The sequence below is a fragment of the Canis lupus genome, chromosome 4 (genome assembly GCF_003254725.2).
Source record: "Canis lupus dingo isolate Sandy chromosome 4, ASM325472v2, whole genome shotgun sequence".
Classification (NCBI taxonomy): domain Eukaryota; kingdom Metazoa; phylum Chordata; class Mammalia; order Carnivora; family Canidae; genus Canis; species Canis lupus.
In genome coordinates, this window is record NC_064246.1 from 60,330,646 (window position 1) to 60,348,704 (window position 18,059).

At 45.5% G+C, this 18,059-nt stretch overlaps 1 protein-coding gene across 3 annotated transcripts in view; it reads left to right on the top strand.

The window, feature by feature from the left end:
* Nucleotides 1-13,710, top strand: part of SH3TC2 (SH3 domain and tetratricopeptide repeats 2) — a 55,044-nt gene extending 41,334 nt beyond the window's left edge. Inside the window, exons 13-17 of one of the 3 annotated variants that reach the window (XM_025434193.3) lie at nucleotides 3,614-3,764; nucleotides 6,992-7,114; nucleotides 8,297-8,447; nucleotides 10,279-10,490; nucleotides 12,772-13,710. In XM_025434193.3, the coding sequence (XP_025289978.1) occupies nucleotides 3,614-3,764; nucleotides 6,992-7,114; nucleotides 8,297-8,447; nucleotides 10,279-10,490; nucleotides 12,772-12,963 (829 nt within the window). In that variant the 3' untranslated portion in view covers nucleotides 12,964-13,710. Of the gene's footprint in view, nucleotides 1-3,613; nucleotides 3,765-6,991; nucleotides 7,115-8,296; nucleotides 8,448-10,278; nucleotides 10,491-12,771 lie in introns of those variants that run through there. The other 2 variants (XM_025434194.3, XR_003130671.3) reach the window with 2 other exon arrangements.
* Nucleotides 13,711-18,059: the final 4,349 nt, after the last annotated feature.

The window sequence follows — 18,059 nt, forward strand, 5'->3', positions numbered from 1 at the left end:
ATGTAATTAATATGACCAATCTCTAACATTTCTGTAATCTCAAACAAGGAAAGAACTGCTTTCACTGACATGTCCTTTGATCACTAGGCTATAGGATATACTTCACCATCCCACTTCTGCAGATGAGAAAACTTTGTTCAAGGTTTGAAGTAGCTTATGTTCTTCAAAACTTCTATGTTGTTAGATTGGTAAAAGAAGAAACCTTCCCATATGCTTACTTCTGAGCCTGATATTGAACTTGAGGTATTCAAGTTCAATTCAAGTGCTTGAGGGTGTGTGTGGGGTTCTGGAGTCAAATTCTCAGGGTTAGACTCTGGTTTACATAGCATTTATTATCTGGTCCCTGTCACTCACCTTATTCTGAGCCTTATTTTTCCTATTCATAAAATGGATATAATAATGTTATGCTCGCTTAGTGCTGTTGTGATGATTATTATGGGATGATGCATGCCAAGTGCTCAATAAATGCCAGGGAACAATACTGTCACGTATTACAAGACAAAACAGCAGACGGTTCAACATAAAGCTTTAGAAATGAATCATATAAACTTGAACAAGGTAAAAAAGTCCCTGTTGGGTTTCTTTATTTGCATAGTGGGCTACGATCCCTTTCATGACTTAGTTTCTAAAGTTTAAATGAGAGAAGATATGCTGAGAATTCATATCCCAATACCTGGCATGGGTTCAGCACTTTGTAAGTAGTAGTTCTTATTATGGACACGGGGCAGAACCAGTTAGTGTCACTCATTCAGGCATGACAGGGATCTGGAAAGTCCCAGTAGGGGAGGGAAAGAGGAAATCTGGGAATGCAGGTGCATCAGAGTCCCTTGGTCCCAAGTTCATGGCTGGGAGCCAGGTGGGAAGGAAAAAATAAGGACTCAGCTATAGAGACTGAACCTCAGGGGCAGGAAAAGTGGGAACCAGAGGACTCGGGGTTGGAGAAGAGGAGAGATACCCCAGCAGGGTCAGGACATAGGTGGCGCAGGAGTGCATGACACTTGTGATGAAGACTGTCCCACCAGCCAGGCTCTTTATTTCTTTTTGATCTGGGAGCTAAAGCACAACTAGAACCTGCCTGCAGGTGTGGCTGAAAAAACTGGGGACACTGGACCATTGCAGGCCCAGCTGGTGGCACAGCACTACCACTGGCATGTGCAAACGTTGGGGTGGTGATGGCTGACATAATAAGACCGAGGAGACTGGAAACCACCTCCCATGTTCAGACCTCAACGCATGTGTTTTTACTGGACATCACGGATCAGGTGTACATGTTGTACATGTCTCTGGAAAATTTTGCATGCACAAGGGGTCTTGATGGTGCCGTGTGAATAGCTAGGTTTCTGTAAGTCTTGCCTATCCCTATGGGGTGTTTCTTGGAGAGAAATACTGATCTCTCATCCACAGTCATAGTAAGCTCAGAGAGAAAAGGTCTAAGAAGCAAAGTTCCATTCTTCCTCTATAATTGACTTCTTCGTGATAAACCTAAATCTTGTTCCCCAGGGGTCTGAAGAAAACAACCATAGCCTAAGGGTCTCCCAGGACAGCAAATGGTAATAAAGAAAAGCAGAGCAGGAAATAGGAGGATGAGATGTATGAGTCCTGTCTTTATCAACTGTTCCAGTGGGAGTCGGGAGAGCAGGGCTTGGAAACTCTGCTTGAGGTCTGGGGGTTGGGGAGGAGTAGGGGAGGGAGCAGGCAGGAGAAGTCAGGCCTTCAATAGTAAAAGAGGCCTGCATTTATCCTAACTCAACCAGGGAGGCTGGCGACCAGCTCAGCACTGCGTGCAGCTTCTCAGCTCATGGCATGGTCTCAGCAGCAAGTCTGACATTCTAATACTTGAAAGAAGGTGGCCTGTGCCCTTCCTGGGTGTCATAGCAAGAGCTGGGCAGAGGGGAAAACCTGAGTTCTTTCTTCTCAAGACTTGCAAGGGCCAAATGCCTGGCATTTCCTCTAGAAGACCAATAGCTGTCTCATTGCCAAGATGAATCAGGGCCTCACTAGTCAAAGGTGATGTTTGTTTCCATCACTGTGTACCATAGGGTCTGAGGCTGAATTGCTCATAATGAGGTTCGATGAGGCCCTCCTAACTGTTCATACACTTGGTTGATGATGATAAGTGTTTCTAAAAGGATCTACATGGTTTGGAGCAGTGGTTCTCAGACTTTGGTGTGCATAAACAATAACCTGGGTGAATTAGAAATCCAGATTCAGGGCTTGCACCTGTAATGATTTGCACCTAGTGAGTCTGAGATAGCTCTAGGAGTCCGTGTTTTTAATAAACTCCCAGAAAATGCTGCTGCAGGAGCGCCACAAGTCTCAGAGGAATGTGGGCACTGTGGGATGAGTTCTAGGCTGGGACTCGGGAGAAGGGAGTTCTGGCCTCAGATCTTCCCCAGACGTGTTGTGAAACCTTGTGCAAATTACTTCCCACCCCTGCACCTGCACTTGTTTCCTCTATAACATAAGGGATGGGGTTGGATCTGCAAGTCTCAACCCATGTTCCCAGGGAAGTTGCTACTGAGCTTTGATAAAATGCTTCCAGGGTGTCTCAGGCTAGCATGGCATGTCAACATGTTGGGGCCACTTTGCCTGTGTACGGATGTTTTTTTTTTTTAATATTTATTTATTTATTTAGATTTTATTTATTTATTCATGACACACACACACAGACACACACACACACACACAAAGAGGGGCAGAGACACAGGCAGATGGAGAAACAGGCTCCATTCAGGGAGCCTGATGTGGGACTTGATCCCGGATCACACCCTGGGCCGAAAGCAGATGCTCAACCGCTGAGCTACCCAGGGATCCCTGTGTACGGATTTTTTTTTTTCCTGTGTACGGATGTTTAAAAAGCTTCTGGGTGATTCTAGTTGCTGGAATGGAGAACTGCTAGATGGTGCCCAATGTTCCTTCTTGTTCTAGAATTCTGAATCTGTGCCACACTACATTACCTATGCCTCATTTCTTCATTAATCCCTCTCATGGGGGAAGAGTTTTCTACATAAGACAATTTTCCAGATAATTAGAATCCTCCATTAAGCACCAACCTTTTAAAACTTTTGCCCTTCTTTGATTTTTCTTCTTAAACAAAACATCAACATCTTTTTGATGATTTTAGGTCACCACTATGATCATTGGTTTGTGCATTTATTCAATAACAATGCATTTGGGATATCCTGTGTATTAGGTGCTCATGGGAAAAAAATGTCATAGTATAGCTAAAAGGTGGATGGGCCATGGGCCATAATAAAAGTGACAACTACTGTGAGCACTCATCACTGTTACTCTGTGGGGGGCACTGTTCTGGGCACTCCAACCTCATCTCTCATTTAATCCTTACAACAATCCTCTGAAGGCAGGTACAAAGATACTCCCATTTTACAGATGGGGAAACTAAGGCACAGAAAAGTTTTATATGTCAAGTTTGCACAGATGTTTGAAGCAGAGTCAGGATTCAAATCAGGCCCCAACCTCTCCGTGTGATCAGAGTCAATGTTGCTCCCTCCCAGAACCTCAGTTTCCTCCAGTGCTGAGTGACTCCGAGGCCCCTGGAAGGGGTCCCTGGACTCACACCTAATGGGTCTGTGTCTGCCCCCACCCCTGCCAGGTCTCTCAGGAAGTCTCTCATCTGCATCAAGGAGAGCCTGCGTATCTTCATTGACCTTGGGGAGAAAGACAAGGCTGCTGAGGCCTGGCTTGGAGCTGGGCGACTCTACTACCTCATGCAGGAAGATGAACTGGTGGAGCTGTACCTGCAGGTAGGCCTCCTGCAGAGCTCATCTTCCCACTTGGGCCTCTGGGGGAGACAGCTGTATCCTCCAAAGTGACCAGCTGTAGCTAGAGAGAGGTGGTGTCCATGCTGAGCCTTAGAGGGAAGGTCGACCCTGGGATGTTTCCCAGGCACAAGATAGAATCCAGGGTGGTTGGCTGACCATCAGTCCCCAAGTCCCAGATACATGTGTGAGCTCTCAAAGAATGTAGTAGGAGACTTGCTCATTTGCCATGTCAAGTAGATAATTTTTTGCTAAGCTCAACACACACCTTGACTTTGGGGTTTTGCTGCAATGTGAGGCAAGGTTGATGTGTACAGGGCATTAACATTATCGTCCTCTTCTAGTCTTTTTGTTTGTGTCCCTTTAATACCTGAGGTATGGTGAGTGTAGTGATGAAAGGCCTGGGCTTTGGAGAGAGACAGGCCTGGAATCCAATCACAGGGCCATCGATCACGGGCTGTGTGACCTTGGGCTTGTTACATCAGCTACTTCCAATACATCACAGGGCCTCAGTGTCTCATGGATAAACCCTATCTCTTAGAGTCAGGGTTAGGTGTGTCACTTGCATAGTAAATGCATATGCAAAGCAATCATTTCCTAAGTGCATGGGACTTAGTAAATTCTTTTTTTTTTTTTTTAGTTTTTTTTTTTTTAGTAAATTCTTAATGAATGGTATTTTATTATTATTAAAAATCTATTATTATTATTAAAAAATCCCTTGGATTTTTCTTTTTAATCATCATTTCTATTGTTTGCACGATGCTGACATTTTGTATGATTTGTTCCATTGAAAATACACCAATTATCTTTTCTTCCTTCCCATTTTTTATTTTCTCCCTTTTTATTCCCCTTATTACTTAAACTCACACAAACCCACTTCCACCAAGGCTTAATTCTGGCTGTGTGACATTGAGTGCGGGCTTACTATGCTCAGGAGACTTTGCAAGCACATTGATTGCATACCTGCTGAAATTACACCCTCACTCCAAATGCAGCAGGAGTTTTACTCCAACTTCCATTTTATGGATGTGGCTTAATGAGCCTGAGTAACTGCCCCAGGTGATACAGCTAATAAGTGGTGAAAACTGCACACAGACAGGGTGACATAAAGCCTCCACTCCCAGCCTCTATACTATTCTACTGTGGGATGTTAGAGCTGGAAGCGTTTTTTGGAAAGCAGATAATTAGGTCTCGCCTTTGGCTTGGTGAGAGGCGAGGCCCAGAGGGTGCCACTTGGGTTGTGCAGTGCTGGGCAGCAGAGCCTCCTGATGCCAGGATTCCATTTCCCTCTCTGCTTCTCTGTGCAGCTAGGCAGTAATAAGTACGGCGGGGTCTTGTCCCAGAGACTCACTGGCCAGGCCTGGTCCCAGGCCCATGCAGCCTGGACTGCTAGGACTGCTACCTGCTGTTCCACAGGGTCAGTCTCAACCTCAGGCTCTTTGCAGTCCCATAGCTGTGCTGCAGATGCTGTGGGGGATACATCCTCTCCTTTGGCTTCCTCCCTGCCTTCTGTTGAGATGAAATAGGGAAGCGCTTTCGAGAGATAAAGAGGTCCCCAGGCGCTAGGAAAAGGGTACAGGGCTGGGAGACACTAACATTTTTTTGCTACTATAATGTAAACTTAGAGTTTCCTCCTCCTTTCGGAGCCTCTGTTTTTCAGCCCTCTTCTGGAATCTCCTGGATTCTTTCTGTGACAGAGCACTCCTGTGGTCTCGGGCTTGCTTCTCAGACAGGTCTTCTCTCCTTTGCTGACTTCTTTCTGTTAAAATGTAGATGTTCCCCCAAAACAATCTCTCTCCCTCTTCCCCCTCCTGCTGTCTCTCCTTCCCCCACTGCCTCCCTTGGGAATCACACCCAACCCTATTGATTTATGCCCTTCTTTATTCAGATACCCTTCCCCCCACTTGCACATTTAACTCTCTGCTGGATATTGTCATGTGGATAATCTCAGATTCAATCTGTCCAAAGATCAATCTCACTCTTGCTTCCCTCACCCAACCATCTTTTCTTCTAGCGTGCTTTTTTCCAGTTGCCTCAGCTGAAAACTCTAGAGTCAGTGACTTCTTTATTCACTCACTCACTCACTCACTCACTCACTCACTCACTCACTCATACTACCAGTATTCTTTGAGCATCTACTCTGCCAAGCACTGTTCTTGACCCTGGGGCTGTGGCAGGGAAAAGGGAGTCACATTTGCTCTCACAGCATCCAGTTAGCTGGGGAGAAAGACAGTGGACATAAGATGACACAAGGAATTAATTGGTGAGTTAAAATTGAGATGGGGTGCTGAGAGAGAAGCCCGGAGACTAGCTTCAAGGTGCATCCTGCATCCACACCCTCTTGTCCTAGATCTGCTAATGTTTTGGTTCAGGGCATTGAGGTTCTGGATTTGTGTGTAACCTCGAAGTCTGTCCCTTCCTCAGCTCTCATCCATCCCCCATGTGGCTGTCCAACTAATTGTCCCAAAGGGCAGATCTGCTCATCAAACACACCCTGCGTTTCTCCATCTGCAAATTGTAGGTGTTAGATGAGATCACTGTTTTCGAGACTGCAGCCATGTATGGATGAAGTTCATGGTTTTATCACCTTCATGTATTTTCTGTACCATTGTTTCCTTTGGCTCAACTTTAAATCAACTTAGCTTTCTACACTAAATAACACTATCTGAAATCACAGGTATGGATGCATTACCAATCTTTTTCTTTAAAACACATGAAAATAAATACTTTTTAAAAAAAGATTTTACTTATTTATTCACAAGATACACACACACGCACACAGAAAGAGAGAGAGAGAGAGAGACAGAGAGAGAGAGGCAGAGACACAGGCAGAGGGAGAAGCAGGCTCCCTGCATGGGAGCCTGATCTGGGACTCGATCCCGGATCTCCAGGATCAGGCCGTGGGCTGAAGGTGGCACTAAACTGCTAAGCCACCGGGGCTGCCCAATACTTAACTTTCAAACATTAAATGTTTGTTTGGTCTCTAAAAGTCATCTCTAGGGTACCAAAGTAATCTCTCATACCACGATGGGGAAGTGCCAGACCAAGGAATTACAAAGGCTTCTTGTGGGCCCTATGAGCATGGAGGACAATTCAGTGTTCGGAGGATGTGAGCAGAGGCTTAAACCAGGTGGTCAGGATCTCGCTTCTACAGCTCGTGTGGACATTTGGAAGTCCTCTCTACCTTTGACACCTGTCTCTGTCCCATCCAGGCAGCCATCCAGAAAGCCCTGAAGTCTGAGGAGCCCTCTCTGGCTCTCAAACTCTATGAAGAAGCAGGTGACGTGTTCTTCAATGGGACCCGCCACAGGCACCGTGCGGTGGAGTATTACCGAGTAAGTTCTGGGCTGCACAGTGCGTGAAGCCGGGCCTGGGCACAAGTGTGGGCAGGGACACATGGCCTGGGGTCCCTTTCCCTTCTCTCACTGGTATTCCTTTTTCTTTTCTTCCTCATCCAGTACCCACGTGTTCTCCCTTTTTTTCAGCCAACAGATTCTCAAAGAAGGGGTTGGTCACCTGTCATTCCTAGGCTTGATAAATGATCCTTTCTGAGAAAACACATCAAAATAACTACATCTCTTGGGTGCATGGTATTTTACAGCTTCTTGCACACTTCTGTGTTTACCAGAATGTTCCGTCTACCACCTGTGGCATGGTGGGAGATGTTGGGTCCACGTATGAACACTTTCGTTTTACTTGTTTTTGTTTTACTTTGTTTTTATTAAGTGTGCATTAAAATATATTTAAAAAATTAAAAATGTGTAACACCCAGCTCATCAAAACCGTGATTTCACAGATGTTATTGCAAAGATGAGGCAAAATAATAAGAGAGAGTTGATTTAAAAAATAATGGCAGTTAAATAATTGTGCAGATTTTAAGCAAGTATGTCAAAACTATAATTGATCATCACTGACTGAAGGTTGGAAAGCTCATCATCTTGCTTGACCTTAGAATTTTATTTATTCATTCATTTGTTTGTTCAGCTCTTTGTTTAGTCATCAAACATTTATCAAACACCCAGTATGTGCCAGGCACTGAGCACGTTCCTGCCTATTGAGCTACTCATTGTCATATGCACTTTATAGATGAGAAAATTAAGTCTAGAGAGATAAAGTGACCTGCTTAAAATTCTATCATAATAAAAATAATAGAAGTGACTATTTATTGGGCACTCTCAGATACCATGTGCATACTCCACAGATTGTGCTGTGGGTGCTAATGGAGCATGTGGCTGGGAGGTGAAGAAGTTCCCATGTGGCTTCGAGAAACATCATCTTCCTTTTTCCTGATCTCCATTTTTCTAGTCTTAGGAGGCCTGGTGATCTTTAATTCTCCTACCTCTAAAATCTGGGCAGAGCAACCTGAACAAGGACCAGGAGAATGAGCTGTGACAAGCCATGCATGGAAGCATGGCCACTTCCCCCAACCCCTACTGGCAGAATGTAAGCCCCCCTGGAGTATGGTCTGTACCAAGGATTCTTAGCTGGACTAAGCGTCCATGTACTTCTGTTCTCAGGCTGGGGCTGTTCCTCTAGCAAGAAGGATGAAAGCCATGAGAACAGAGCTGCGGGTTTTCAACAAGCTGACGGAGCTGCAGATCAGTCTGGAAGGCTATGAGAAGGCTTTGGAGTTTGCCACCCTGGCGGCCAGACTCAGCACAGTCATAGGTAGGTGGTCCTGGTGGTCTGCCGTATTGAATGGGAGGGCCAACCACTTATCCAACCGTGGGGGACAGCAAAGCAGTAACAGCAGAGGCTCTGGAATTGGACTGTGTGGGTTCAAATCTTGAGTCCAATTGTTCGAGGCATCTTAACTGTAAACAAGCTGCTTAATGTCTATAAGCCACAAGTGTGTCATTGGCAAATCAGGATTAAAAATAGCACCCACCTCATGTGGTGGTTATGAAGACCAGTGATGATCCACTTAAAACCCACAGCACAGTTCTGGGTACATAAGTCCTTGCTGAGTGCGACCTGTGCCACACTGATTATCATACCACCGTTGCTATTATTCCCCACTGTGGGGTAGATAGTACTTTATCCTATGCACAGCCAGTGCCCCTGTTACCCAAGGTCTCTGCCCTAAATTTTTAATCGGTTGATTGTTAGTCCAAAGCACATTTTCCATGCAGAATTGCAAAGTAAATGAAGATCAGATTCTCATGAACTGAAGTCACTGTGTAGCTGAAAAAGCTTGCAATTTCCAAAGAAGCTAGTGTGAAACAATGTGCACCATTAAAACAGGAAAAAGGCAGAATTAAAAAAAAAAAAAAAAAGATTAAAAAAAAAAATCACCCTCCCCTTGAATGCTGGTCTTAAGGAAAAGCAGGTTTGATTAGAGAAGGCTTGATTCAATGTAGGGGCAAATGGAGTCTTCTGAGATGATTCCAGAAGGGGCTTCTGGGCATTCTCAAGGGCCAGAGATGTGGATGGCACTGGACTTTATTGTGTCTAATTGCACTTCAGATTTCTCTCTCTCTTTTTCCTACCTTTTTCTTTACTGCAGAAAATCTTATCTGAGTGACAGTCTGCTATCTCAGGAAAGGCCATGGGAGCCCCAGGCAGCTCCCTTTCTGAGCACTCTTTATCCTTCCCTGGACAGAAGCTGAAAGGAGGCCATATCCACTCTTTTATGCACTTCCCTGAGACTGGATTTTTCCATATCAGAGAGTTTTCTCTCCCGTGGATTTTTTTCTTTCATTTCTGGCTTTTGTCTCTTTGAAGCTTAAAAGTGATGTTTTTTAGACTGCATCAAACAGCCACCTTGCAAATATTCCAAAAACACAATGGGAAGCCTTTGTTCTCTTTAAAGGGCCACTTTGTGTTAAAGGAGTTGGTTATTAAAACAACAGACCCACCAAAAACCAAAACAACAAATCATAGACCCATTAGAAACCAAGGTTCTAAAGCATGGGTTAAAAGTGAGGGGTGGGGGTCTTTGTAGTCATCTGAGACCTTGAGCTTGTGAAGGAGCCAGAGGGTAACTGCTACTGGTGGCAGTCCCAGGGAAGAGGGAGACTTTCATGTGGAGAAGACGTTTGTACTAAAGAGTTATTCATTACAAAGAATCTTTAGTTCCCCATCAAACTAGTCTTGTCACCATGTCTCATTACAGGGATATGGAAATAATTATTTCCCAGAATCTTGAGTTATAGAGACATCTATAATAAAGAGAAAGCTTTTTTTTTTTTTCTTTTTTCAGGAAATAATCCTATAAAATCTTGACCAGCACACATGCTCTAAGCAGTCACTCCCAGACCCTGGTGTTTTCTTTTGCGTCACTTACCACAGGTGTAATTTTGCCTTTGTGTGTGAGATTATTTAAGGAACATCTGTGTCCTATGAGATGATAAACCTCACCCAAGGGCAGAGACCTCCTCTGCTTTGTTCTGTATATCCCAAGCACAGTTCCTGATCCCTAGAAGACTTTCAAAAAACAGTGCAGAATGGGTGAGTGGTAGGGTGCAATGAAGCGTTGGCTACAAGATCTCTCCCTCAGTCTTCCAATTCCTAGGAGATCAGAAGCAGGAGCTGGTGGCCTTTCACCGTCTGGCTACAGTGTACTATTCCCTGCGCATGTATGAGATGGCTGAGGACTGCTACCTGAAGACTCTGTCCCTCTGTCCACCGTGGCTACAGAGTCCCAAGGAGGCCCTATACTACGCCAAGGTATATTATCGCCTGGGCCGACTCACCTTCTACCAGTTGAAGGTAAGAGCCAGGCTTACGAAGTTGTGCCAGGCTGCATTCCAACCCTATCCTCCCCTGACCCTCATCCTTTAAGGTGAAGTTGAGTGGGCCAAAATGAGGAGTCACATCTCATAGGGTGGGGAGTGACTCCTCCAGGGACACGATGGCTCTTTTCACGTAGCCCCATGGGAGACCTCAAAGATGCTCCTGTCTACTGAGGAGAAGGATCATAGCTCTTCTTTCTCCTTGCCCTGCTGTGTTTCCATAGCCACTTTATCTGTCAGGTCCTATGGGGACATTGCCCAGTGCTTATGAGTTCCTCAGGGGCCTATAGAAATATATGAGATGAGGGACGCATGGGTGGCTCAATGGTTGAACATCTGCCTTTGGCTCAGGGTGTAATCCTGGGGTCCTGGGATCAAGGCCCGCATCAGGCTCCCTGCATTGAGCCTGCTTCTCTCTCTGCCTGTGTCTCTGCCTCTCTCTCATTCTGTGTCTCTCATGAATAAATAAAATCTTTAAAAGAGAGAAATATACAAGATGCAAAACAAAAGAACTGTAAACTCCAACATTAAAATCAAAATTAATACTTAACTGTGCATCTTCCAAATATTTTATTTTATTTTTCCAAATATTTTAGATTAACTAGTCAGTCACAACATACTTCTTTTTTTTTTTTTTAAAGATTTTATTTATTTATTCATGAGAAACACACACACACACACACACACACACACACAGAGGCAGAGACACAGGCCTAGAGAGAAGCAGGATTCATGCAGGGAGCCTGACGTGGGACTGGATCCCGGGACTCCAGGATCAGGCCCTGGACTGAAGGCGGCGCTAAACCGCTGAGCCACCCAGCTGCCCCACAACATACTTCTTATAAAGTGGTATAAAACTCTAGGAGAAACCTGGGTACATGCTAACATGTTTGAGATAGTGAGGGTGGTATCTACAAATGCAGGCATGCCTGTGTCCTAATGAGGCCATAGCCCTGACTCTCCTGTTTGCTTGGCGGGAATTGAACCCAGAGCTCTTATTTTCCCAACCACTTCTAGAGCTGTGTTGGTGGTCCGAAAGTCTCTGTTACAATTCTGGCCCTCGAATTTTGTCCCTGGCACTGGCTTCCCTTTACCAGAGGTCCCTGTCTGCACCAGCGCAGCCCTAAATCTCTTAATATTCTTCTGAGTCACGCCTGTGTTTGGCCCCCAGGGGAACCTCAGGGCAACTCTGCTGTCCTTTTCTTATTTGACAGACGTGGTTTCTGGCCTGAATTAATTATTGACTTACGAGGGTTAATGGGAACCAGACATCCCTTTTTGAATCTCACCCAAAGAAGCATCTGTTCCTCATTCCCACCATGTGGGGAAGGATGACGGAGTAGTGAAGGACTCCTTGGCCATCTTGCCTCTGTCCCATAGCTCCCCAGAAGTGGTTTAGGGACAAAGTGCTTGTGATCAGATCCACCCAACCAAGGGAATCTAGGGATTGCAAGGCGGAAGACTTCAACTCAAATTAGCTTTAGCAAAAAAGGTGATTTATTGGCTCAAGTGACTGGGAAGTTCAAGTATAAATTTAGGAGTTTTAGGTAGTTCTGGATGCTGGTACTCAAATGTACACATTTCCTTGCCTTTTCCTGTTTCTTTTTGCTCTGTATGTTTCTATCTCTCTCTGTCTCTTAATGTCCTGTGTGTTCAGCTATTGGCAGGCTCAAGCCCACAGCTGAAAGGGTGAGGGAACATTTACTCTGTTAGATCACCCTGAGAGGTCCCAGGGAGTGACTGAGCCCAGTCAGCTGGAGTCATTTAGGAATCCCTGAGGCACCAGGCCTGGGACGATGGTGCCTCATGATTGGCTGCTCCTGGGTGAGGTGCCACCCCTGTGCCTGAGGTGTAGGGCCAGTGGAGAGAGCGGCTGGTCCACAGCAGGGCGGGGAAGGAGCACCCCCAGAAACTAGGAGAAGTGGGGGATCCCTGGGTGGCTTAGTGGCTTAGCACCGCCTTTAGCCCAGGGGGTGATCCTGGAGACCAGGGATCAAGTCCCATGTCAGGCTCCCTGCATGGAGTCTGCTTCTCCTTCTGCCTCTACCTGTCTCTCTCTCTCTCTCTCTCTCTCTCTCTCTCTCTGTCTCGAATAAATAAATAAATCCTTAAAAAAAAGGAGAAACTAGGAGAAGGGGATGGGAAAGTGCATGGGACAGACAAAAGCTTGAATTCTGAGTTCTGGCACTGCCTCTTGGCTTCTCCTGGAAATATTTGCTTATTGCTGTCTCTTCTCTGCCCCCCTGCAATGGGGTTAGGATGCCCACGATGCCACCGAGTACTTCTGGCTGGCCCTGGCGGCAGCGGTCCTGCTGGATGACAAGGAGCTGCAGGACACCATTAGGAGCAGGCTGGACAACATCTGTCGGAGCTCCCTGTGGCACAGCAGCCCCTTCGGGCGCTCCTCGGAGAGGGCGCGGTGGCTGAGTGGTGGGGGGCTGGCCCTCTGAGGGGAGCTGTGCCACATCTGACCAGTGGCCTTGGCTGGTGACCAGAGCTGCCTCCCTGCCCTGGGCTCCTACACAGGAGGGTCCATGTCATCCCCTGGCCCAGGTCCTGGTCTTACAACGGGATGAGCACAACCCAGAGGGAGAGGGGCTCATTCCAGGTCGGCCCCACAAGGAGGGATGACAGGGCAGGGATTGGAAGTCCTGGCTCTGTGACTAGAGCCTTCCCAGTAGACTGTGGCCCATGCACCCGTACAGCCTCTGAAATGCACTTTCTCAACGTGCAGTTCTCCTAAAGAAATTGAGAGACCTTGCCCCTAGGGGGAGCTTCTCTCCTGCCCACAGTGAGGAAACCCGGCACTGCCCTGGAGAGAAGGCAAGCCCTTAGGCCTTTGCTCCCCTCGCTGACTTTTCTCAGGGAAAGCCCCCTCCCCTTGCCGGCAGAGGAACTGGTAGTTTCTGTCTTCCCTTTCCTCAGCCAAAGGAGGTGCCACTCCTCCTGCTCTTGGGGATCGGTAGGTGGGAATTCACCATGCTCTTAGCTCAAAAGATGGCCTCAGAATGGCACAGGGCCTGGGGTCTGATGCCGATTCATCTCCATCCTGCCTGAGGCTCTGCTCCTGCCTTAACCTCTCGGAAACTCCAGGAGGCTCCCCGAGGGCCAAGGCTGAAACACTGAACACTAAGAAAACTATGACATAAATTATATGTAAATAGTGTATATGATTAAATACTGCTCATCTACATTTATGCACATGTCTCCTTTCTAATAGGGAGAGATGAGATGGGAGGCTTGAGGGATGGGTTAAATACCAAGAGATTTCAGGGAAGCTCCTCGACAAAGCATCTCTATCAGTTATCTGTTACTGCATAACACGTGGGGTGCCTTGAAACACCCATCACCCCACAGTCTGTGCAGGAAGACAGGAACTCAAGTGTGGTTTGGCTGGTCCTCTGGCTCGGGGTGGCTCACAAGGCTACAATCAAGGCGTCAGCTGCTGTCTTCTCAAGCTTAGGGGAAGGCTCCACTTCCAAACTCACTCCCACGGCTGTTGGCAAGGGTCAGTTCCTTGTTTGCTGTTGCAAGAGGCTGCCCCCAGGCCCCCATCATCATGTGGGCGTCTCCACAGGGCAGCTTGCAACATGGCAGCCGGCTTCGTCAGAGAGCAAGTGAGTGAGAGAGCCAAGTGAAAGGACAGAGTCTTATCGTAACCTCATCTCAGAAGTGACATCCAATTAGTTTTTTTGCCTGTTCTAATAATTATAAGTGTTTCGCTAGCTCCAGTCCACACAAAAAAAGGGAGGGATATACCCAGGGTGTGAATACCAGGAGACAGTGAACCATTGGGGGCCCTTCAGAAGCTGCCTATCACCGTATGAGTTCCTTGATGATGGCATCAGGAAGTCCCTAAGGCAGTGAACTCCAAGTATGGTCCACGGACTGGACCAGCTGCATCAGCCTCACCTGTGAGATGATTTGAAATGCAAATTCTGGGGCCCACTTAAGGCCTCTGAATCATATCTCTGGAGTCCTCTGGAGTCAGAGAGCTCTTGCTCTCTGAATGATTCTAATGCACAGGAAAGCATTAGGAACACTGCTATGGAGGCACAGTTCTCAGATAATATGCAAAAGAATCACCTGGGGAACTTGGTGAAAATGAACTTTCTGGTTCCTACTCCAGTAATTCTGATTCAGTACGTCTGAGAGATACCACAGGTATATGCGTTTTTAAATGAGCAACTCAAGTGATCCTGATGCAGGGGATTCACCCTTATTCTGAAATGTGAGACCATACAAGAAGATCTAGTTGTAAGGCTCTCCACCTGATGCCCAGCAGCTTAGATATTGTGTCAGACCCTCTACCCTTAATTCTACTTCTTGGGCCAACGAGGTGGTTGGTGGTGTGGTGGGTTGGGATTGGGGTGGTGAGTTGAGTCAACGTGGCATCTTCTAGTCATCAAGGTTGTCTACACATCAGTACATCTTATTTTCTTTTAGGAGCTTGGTTGGTGGTCAAAAAACTCTCTGTTCTAGAATATTCTTCTCAGAGGAGGAAATGAAGTGATCTAATCCACTACCATGCAAAATAGATGTGATTTTGTTCCCACCACAAACCATGAAATCCCTGAGCAGGGAGGGATGTTGTGGATGGGTCTAACCTCCCAGGCAGAGTCCTTTCAACAACATTCCTGGGAGACAGACAGGGGCACATGCGTTCCAGAACAGTCATGCATCTTATTTTGAAGGGAGCTTGCTTGGCCCTGGAGCCCATGCCATGAACCATTCCCCATTTGTCTCAGGTTACAGCCCCTCTCCTTTTTCCCACTGACCTATTGCTCTCCTCTGGCCAGATGCCAATTTCAGCTCCCCTGAAAGTGTGCTTCCCATAATACTCCTGGCTTTGGGACTGGCTTATGGAGAATACAGAAGATGTTACTGTACTTAATGTAATTTAGTTTGTATTTTAACATTGCCTTAAGATGTTCCTTCTCTCCAGCAATCACATCTTACCTCTGGCTCACATTCAGCTTATGATCAGTTGAAATCTCCCATGTGAGCTTCTGTTTCTCTAGATCTTAATTGCAACAGATCTATATATGTAAAATAAATGTGTATGTGTGCGTGTGTGTGTGTGTATCCTATATTTATTTATTTTTAAGAGAAGGGCATTATAACTACATATTTTATTTTATTTTTAAAATATATCTACATATTTTATATTTCATTGGAATTTTGGCTAGAATTTTCTGATTCTATGCACTTTGGTTCATCTGTAAACCTGGTAAATTTGCCTATATCCAGATAAGTTATAAAAATGTTCAACATATTTCCAAAGATGAGGGTAGGATTATTTTTTTAAAGGAGAAAAACATTGCACTGTATCAGTGCAATGACTACAACATATATGAAATTGCTCTGCTAAAATAGTCTTTGAAAGTGTTTAAGAATCCCACTTAAAAAATATGGTTAGCTATTCCCCTTGGAATCATATTGATGCTTCCCTCTGTCCCGCTCCCCCCTCCCCTGCAACTATCCACAGAGCATGGGGTCATGATTGGATCTAGTCTGTATTTAAGCAGGTTCTATTGTGCACTTATAGTAGCCAAAGGTGAATGAATCAGTTACCCTCTTTATCCTAATCTTTCCCTAAAACTTGTGAGACCCGTCTGGCTCCTGGCTGCTTGTACCTAACCTGAATAAAGAACAAGAAGGGAATTACAACATTGTGGCAAACCCCATAATGTGTTTTCTTAGCTTTCAGGTGCATTTGTTTCCTACCCAAAGGTGTTAACACTCTGAAATCCAATATTGCTTTGATCCTTTTCTTGCTTGCTTCTTGGTTATTTTAAGACGTCTGCGTATTACATCTCTTCCTGTGTGCGTGCGTGTGCGTGCTTGCTTGTGCTTTGTAAGTAACACATAACTCTTTTGACAGAAGTTTACCTGGGGAAGGGAGTATATAGGAGTGGAAAGTGTCAGAATTAGGGTGAGAAGCATCATTAGGTTAGGGGAGACGTATTTTTTGGTCCTGAATTTGACATTAAATTGCACTGTGACCCTGGGCAAGTCATTGAGCCTCTATACCTGTTAGATCTTTGAGCTGTGATATAAAAAGGATAATCACCTCTAGGTTCCTTCTCAGCAATGTTGTTTCCATACCATATGAGCAGGAAAAGAGATTTGTATCTGGGAGATGGAATCATATATTTGTATAACCCCATTCTATTCTCTTCTTTTTACAGGAATAAACTGAGAAACAGAAAAGTAATTTTTTCCCAGTTACAGTTACTAATGGCAAAGACTGCAGTGACTGGATCTCATGACCCAAGGACTTAGTGACACTAATGACAGTGCTTCTCTTACTCAGGGTGACCTTCATGCAGGGATGTATGTGTGTGCATGTGTGTTTGCACTTATGCATTTTCCACTGTATATGCCATCTGAACAACCATTTATCAAACTTTTTCTAACTTGTATAAACTTTTTCTTTACTCATATAAATTAATTTTATAAAGAATGGCTGATCTATGTTGAAGGAAAACACATGTTTTGCTTCCTTAAATAGAACTTCATAAATCAAAACAAATAGTGAAAACAAACAATGCACGACACTCAAGCTAGGTCCTGTTGTCCACAGTCAGTGACTGGCCTTGGCTTGATCTGGCATTATTTGACAATAAAAAGATGAACAAGTGGCAGGGAGTGTTGCAGACAGACTGACATGGTTCTCTTTGAGTAATCAAAGAAATGGAGAAAGCAACATCAAGGACTGAAATCCTCACAATGACAGCCAGTGCTATTCAATGTCATGCCTGGCATATTCTTCCCCATTCAGGGAAATGGGGACTCAGTTTTGTAAGATTGAAGGGGAAAATATGTATATGATCCAGGGTGGGAAGCTCTGTGATGGGAGTTATTACAGAGTGTTATGGGAACTCAGGGGAAGGCACTTAATCCAGCATGGGACCCTGGGCATCAGGGAAGACTTCCTGGAAGAAATGACGTCTAAACTGAGTCAGAGAGAGAGATCTATTTAATTCCAGTTGCTGGGGGGTATGGCGTTGACAGGGCCTTTGTCAAGCAAATTCCAGAAGGTAGAGGGGACCTTGTATTTTCTGAAAACAGCAGTGAATTTAGTAAAGCTGGAGCAGAGTCAGGGAAGTAGAGAAGGAAAAGTGAGAGAAGATGCTAGAGAGGAAGCTGAGGGTGAGAAGGAGCCATGGAAAGGTTCTAAGCAGGAGGAAGAGACATGATCAAATTTGTCTGCTACAAAGATGATTCTGGAATGAGAATGGATGACAGGGCCCTGGGAAGGCAGCTGGGAAGCCACTAGGACCTTGCTATGATGACACTAGCCTCCAACCTTTACTTGGATTTCTTCGGTTTCCCCACTGAAGTCCTTTCTGTGATCCAGAAACCCAGGGTACCATGCTGCATTTCTCTCTCATGTTCCCCTAGTTGTCTCTGGTCTTGGAAAGTTTCTCAGTCTTTCCTTATTTTCATGACCTTGGTTGGCCATTGTGACCTCCTTCCTTTTTGATAACTGCTCCCATTGAGGTGTGTAGACAAGGGGAGGAGAGGAAGGAGAAATCCCAGG